Raw genomic sequence first — 5507 nt, 5'->3', positions numbered from 1 at the left:
CAATATTAATAAAATAAATGAAGTAATTTAAAATAAACTAAAATGAAAGATGCTTAATAACGAGCATAAATATAAGTAACATGTAAAATATAAATAAATAATGAGTAAAAAAATATGCAAATAATGGGCGAGAATGTATAAATATGAACAACATGAATTACAAGGTAAAACAATAAATATTAAATGAATGAATAAATAATAAAGATGCATGAAAGGTGGAAGTGGTAATAATAAATAAATAAATACATAAGTAAATAATAATAATAAAACTTCATGAGAGGCTAAGGTTAAATGCGCAAGGGATTGACTAGAAATTTAAATAAAATTGCAAGGGTAAATCATAATAAATTAAAGAATAAAATAAAATAAAGGACCAAAGTGAGACGCACGAAAAGATAGAGGGATTAATCGGGAAAATATTCCAAATCCTGCTAACCGCACCCTTATTTATGGCCCATTGAGGGTCTAAATTGACAAGGAAGTAAAATTAGATGGTACGATCTAAAAAGATGGAAAATAAAATAATTCGGACCAAATTGAAAAAGAATTCAAAAGTGGAGGCACCCGTATCGTAAATAGCCTATTAAGGGAAAAAACACGCGGATCCTGGCAACGCAGGTTAAGTCTTAGGTCGGCCCCCCAAAACGACGTCGTTTTGGGGCATTTTAGAAAGCACAGAAATGGTCCGGATTTGTAAGGCTATAAAAGCTAAATTTTTGAGAAAAAAATCACTTTGCTCCGCGTTTAAAAAAAAAGGAATTCCTCCTTTCCTCTCTAGGCATGGGCCAGAATCTGGCCAGGCTCCACTGAGCCTCTGCCGTGGATGGAGTAAAAAAATTACATTATTATTTTTAAAAAAAAAAAGGCTGGATCAGAGGGTGATTCAGTTTTTATATATTTAAAAAAAAAAAGAAAGGAAAAGGGTTTCGGCTTAGGGCGTCAAAGGAAAAGGGTTTCGGCTTAGGGCGTCCCTTTTGCGCCCTCTCCTTTGGCAGAGATGGGTTACTTCTCCTCGAGGACGACAAACGCTCACTCACGACGACGGCACAACGAGAGTGGTAAGTTTTTTGTTTTATGCTATACTGAAAAAATAAAATACATAACAGAAAATAAATCACCCCTTTTTTGAACTTCGAATTTTTTTTGATTACTATCTCTGTGTGTAATCTTACATTAGTTTGGTTTGGGGTTTTTATAGCCGAAAATACAATATATTTATACTTCTTTTTGCATTGCTTTTGTTGTTTATTTGCCTCGTTTCTGCTTTGTCCCCTTTTTTACTTGTTTGCAGGTTTGCGAGGAGTCAACGGACACAGAGGCTTACCAATTTGGTGCAAGGAAGGCCACCTCGAGCGGTGGATACGTTGCGGCCAGCACATGGGGTTGCGACGCACAAGGGAACCCTAGGGTTAAGGTGTCTTCCGAAAGTGCTTAACACTTTGGGCCATTGGGCCTTGTTTAGTTTGGGTCTGGTTGTTGGGCTTTGGGTTTTGGATTGTAAAATGGGTTAAATGGATTTGGGCTATTTGAGTCTGTAGAATTTAGGTAGTGGATTTTAAGTAATTTTGGCTTGTATTTGGAACTATTCTAATATTTATTCTATTTGCTTGTCTAATTTGGGCCCAGGCCGGGCAAAATAGGCTTATTACACTAGTCACAGCCTTTTCCCACTTTATAAATAGGAGTATAATGTGCTTCAACGCATTCGAATCCAAGTCCTCCTGCATTGGTAATAATACTCATGTCAATCGAACTAAAACTTAATTAACAATTATCTTATTCTTTTTTATGTATTTTTTTATAAATAATACCAAGGAATAAAATTTGATAATTCATGTATATATGTTGTTGTATTTTTATTTATATAAATGTTAAGAGATTTTATATTTAAATAATATTTTTTCTCGAGTTAATTAAGTCTTTGGTATTTACGAGAGTCGTTAAATAAGTAAAAGAAATACTAATAAAAAGTGGGGAAAGAAGAAAAGCAACATTCAACAACATTCAAATCTGAATCAGCAGCAAATGAAGCCAAAAAGTGATTAATATTTAATTTTTCATAATTAAGCTTTAAAAAAACTACAATAATTGCCACTAATAAAAGCACCAAACCAAATAAAAAGGCTGATAATTAATATATTTTCAACTGTACAACATTAAAAAAAAGGGGTTCCATCCCCATATATCACCATTAACAAAATCCTCAAATATTATCCCATCACACTTCAAAACACTCAAACATGAACCCATACATACATACATACATGCATGTACACATAATATAGTTTTCATTTGGTGCAACTCTTGATTTCATGCCCTCTTACATAAAAGGGGTACCCTACAATTGAAAAGATGAAGGTACTCACATGCATTCATATATATGTATGTGTATGTGTATATATGTATGCATATATAATGGGAATTATATGAAGGGAAGATTAAAGGGTTGTTTTTTTTTTTTTTTTAAAAGAAGGACCGTTTAGCAGGTGGTCTCCCAACAGCTCTCATTAAATTGGCAATTTCAAGGATTTTTGCAACTTTGGTCCCTCTCTTGGACTCAGCTGATGCCCTTCTTTCTTCTGCTTTTCTGTGTGCTTTTGCGACGTCGTTTTGCATCTTTTCTAGGGCTTTTGCTCTTTTCTCCTCTAGCTTCCACTACGAATACAAATATATAGAGAAAATAAATCCGATTCACATTTGTATATATATATATATATACACATATATGCATATTGGGACTGTTATTCAAAATCCCATTACAAAACAATGATGTAAAACTACTATGAATGAATGCATGTATATACAATGTTAATATCATATATGTATAATCGTGTTAAATGCATGGGCGAAACTAGGAATTGTGCACTGAAGTTGAGATAAAATTCAAAATATTCAGGAACCAAAGTAAAAAATTTTGTATTAAAATGAGTTGTATTGAATTTTTAGCTTTTGAGAGGGGTTAAATTTGCAGTTTTCATATATTAAGGAGAACTACAAAAGAGATGAAATTGAACAACTAATACTTTGGAGGGGTTAAAGTTGAATTTTACCATTTCATCAAGGCTGCATACGACCCTCCCTACCCCTTGGCTTCCCCTTTAAGTGCTAAAAAGAATGGTAAAGTACATTCTCAACTATGGGTTTTTTTTTCTCCTTTATAGACTATAAAATGTTCGTCAAACTATGCTGTCACCCAACAAATTTTTTTTTTTTATTTTGGTCACCCAACTTTAAAAATTTATAAATGACCATCTAACTATTTATTTTTATTTTTTTTTGGTCATCATCTAGTTAATGTAAAAGTGAAAACACCCAAAAATAAAATATAATTAGGTGATAAAAAAGACAAAATTAAATAGCTAACTATTTTGTAATTTTTATAGTTGGGTGAACAAAAAAATTACTTATAGTTAGATAACTCAAAAGAAAAAAACCACTAACGTAGTTTACCATAAAAGAATAACTATTTACGTAAAATCTTAAATTCGAGCCTTATAACTAAAAAGAGTTCATAATTTGATAAAAATAAACCCAAATTGATAAATCTAAATTAAGTTAATGATCGATTTTTCTTCTTATTTTTTATGAGAGGAAATTGTTAAATAATGTACTCTTTTAAAATTATCCACTAATAAAGTTGCAAATCTCCTAAAGTAAGGACAAAGGAAAAAAAAAAAGAACCCACTACCACCATTATCATGATCATGAGATCCCACTAATAATTTAAGAAAAACAAAGCATAGGTACTTGATTAAGAACTTGACTAAAAATATCAATAACATATGATAATTATTACATGAAGATAATTTAGTTATTAAACTACCATGAAAATCCCCTACCATGCAACTAAGAACCTTGGTCAATTGAATCATCAATTAACACTCAATAATTGCCTCAATAAAATAATGTAGACTACATCAAATCATTAATTCGGTTAAATTCGAGATTGGTATCAATCAAAAACTTAAATTTAAGATATTGACTTTATGATTAAGATGTTCACTGTCTCATATGTGATTTGAGTTTGCGCTAATCACGTTATTGTTAAATTTTATTTTTCCTTGTAATTCAAGAACAAATCTAAAAATAAGAATTTTGACTCTCTTAAAATGAAAATATACGAGTTGATTAACATATATTAACATTACATTTTATCTTAAAAATTACAAAAATTCTATTTAATTTCTTCAAAATATGAACTTTGAAAAGAAATTATAGTTAAATTCTAATCTTTCCTTTAAAAAAAATTTTCTAGCTTAGCAAGGTTTTCTTTTTTGCTAACACATAAAATTATCATTTATTTTGAATTAGTCCTTGATAAAAGAAATTTTCATGAGAAAATATGATGAGAAAAAAAAATTCTTAGTATCCAAACATACCTCAACTTTCTTCATCCAAGAACTAGCCTTTTGTACTTGCTCACTTTCCCACCCATTAATTATAGCATCTTCTCTCTTGAACCTATTATTAATCTTTGCAATCTTCGCGTTTTGCCAAGCACATATTTTCGATTCCACCTCCTCTTTCTTCACTCTCAGCACCGTGACTTCCCCATGTCCGCCGCTACTACCACCACTCCCCACCGCCGCAGTCGCCGCCGTTTCTAACCCACCCGACTCTACCCTTCTTGGCTGATCTGATTCTCGATCGTACGGACCATTATCGGGTACTATAGCTAAAGGGTTAGTTTCCTCTTGCAGTTCATGATCTTCACCGATCCTAGTCAACTGATTGTTATTCAAAGTATGTACGGAATCGGAATCGTTGTTTTCTATAGAAGATCCGGCGAGGACCAGAGCATTGAATTCTCGGCTCATGGTGGTGAAGTTTTCACTCGGAGCTACTTCGCTCGATGACGATGCACGGCTGCTTCCAGTTTCCCAACGACGACGGGCGTTGACGGCGGGAGGGTGTGGTGGGGTTAAAGCATGGATGTCTCTGATACGTTCACCGTCTTGATCGTCGTGATCGTGATGTTGGTCGTGGTTTGGGTCGTTTTCGCCATTATTGACGGAGCTTTGAAGGGCTAACATAATATGCGGACTATGATTTAGCTGCGAAGAAGAAGAAGAAGAATTGAGTGAGGGTTTAACATGAGAATTTATAGTAACTAATTAAAGCTTTGCTTCTTTTTTTTCTTTTTTCTTTTTTCTTTTTATTTCTCGGGAAAATATATGAGCCACTAAATTTATATGGAGGATTCAAGAAGAAAGAATCGGCTTTTATGAAGAGCCCACAAAAGAAATGATGGAAGTGAGACTTCATTTAAAAAGAAAGTAGCTTTGGGATTTTGTTTATTTACTCTTAAAATGTAGAATTAATATTTATGAGTCAGGTGGAGTTAAGGTGGATCAAGTTAGGTTAATTTAATGTTAAGATATTTAAATTGGTTCTGACTGAAAATTAGTTAAGTTATATGTTACAAAAATGATTTTAAATAGATTAGTTCTAGAGTTCGTACCAATCGATCGAATATTTTTTTTTTGAAATTTTAATAATTTTTTAAT

General features: G+C 32.4%; 1 protein-coding gene and 1 long non-coding RNA gene across 2 annotated transcripts; one reads left to right on the top strand and one right to left on the bottom strand.

The window, feature by feature from the left end:
• Nucleotides 1-736: 736 nt before the first annotated feature.
• On the top strand, nt 737-1648 carry LOC128284095 (uncharacterized). Its single transcript, XR_008274407.1, has 2 exons — nt 737-1058; nt 1292-1648. It is a non-coding gene; the product is annotated as an uncharacterized LOC128284095 (long non-coding RNA).
• A 508-nt stretch (nt 1649-2156) lies between these two features.
• On the bottom strand, nt 2157-5290 carry LOC108470835 (remorin 4.2-like). The gene is made up of 2 exons (XM_017772324.2): nt 4380-5290; nt 2157-2655 (listed from the first exon to the last, which is right to left on the bottom strand). Exons 1-2 carry the CDS (start codon nt 5031-5033, stop codon nt 2464-2466), a joined length of 846 nt encoding a protein of 281 aa, XP_017627813.1. The 5' UTR covers nt 5034-5290; the 3' UTR covers nt 2157-2463.
• Nucleotides 5291-5507: the final 217 nt, after the last annotated feature.

Source organism: Gossypium arboreum, chromosome 11 (genome assembly GCF_025698485.1).
Source record: "Gossypium arboreum isolate Shixiya-1 chromosome 11, ASM2569848v2, whole genome shotgun sequence".
Taxonomy (NCBI): domain Eukaryota; kingdom Viridiplantae; phylum Streptophyta; class Magnoliopsida; order Malvales; family Malvaceae; genus Gossypium; species Gossypium arboreum.
This window is presented reverse-complemented; position numbering and strand designations above follow the sequence as displayed.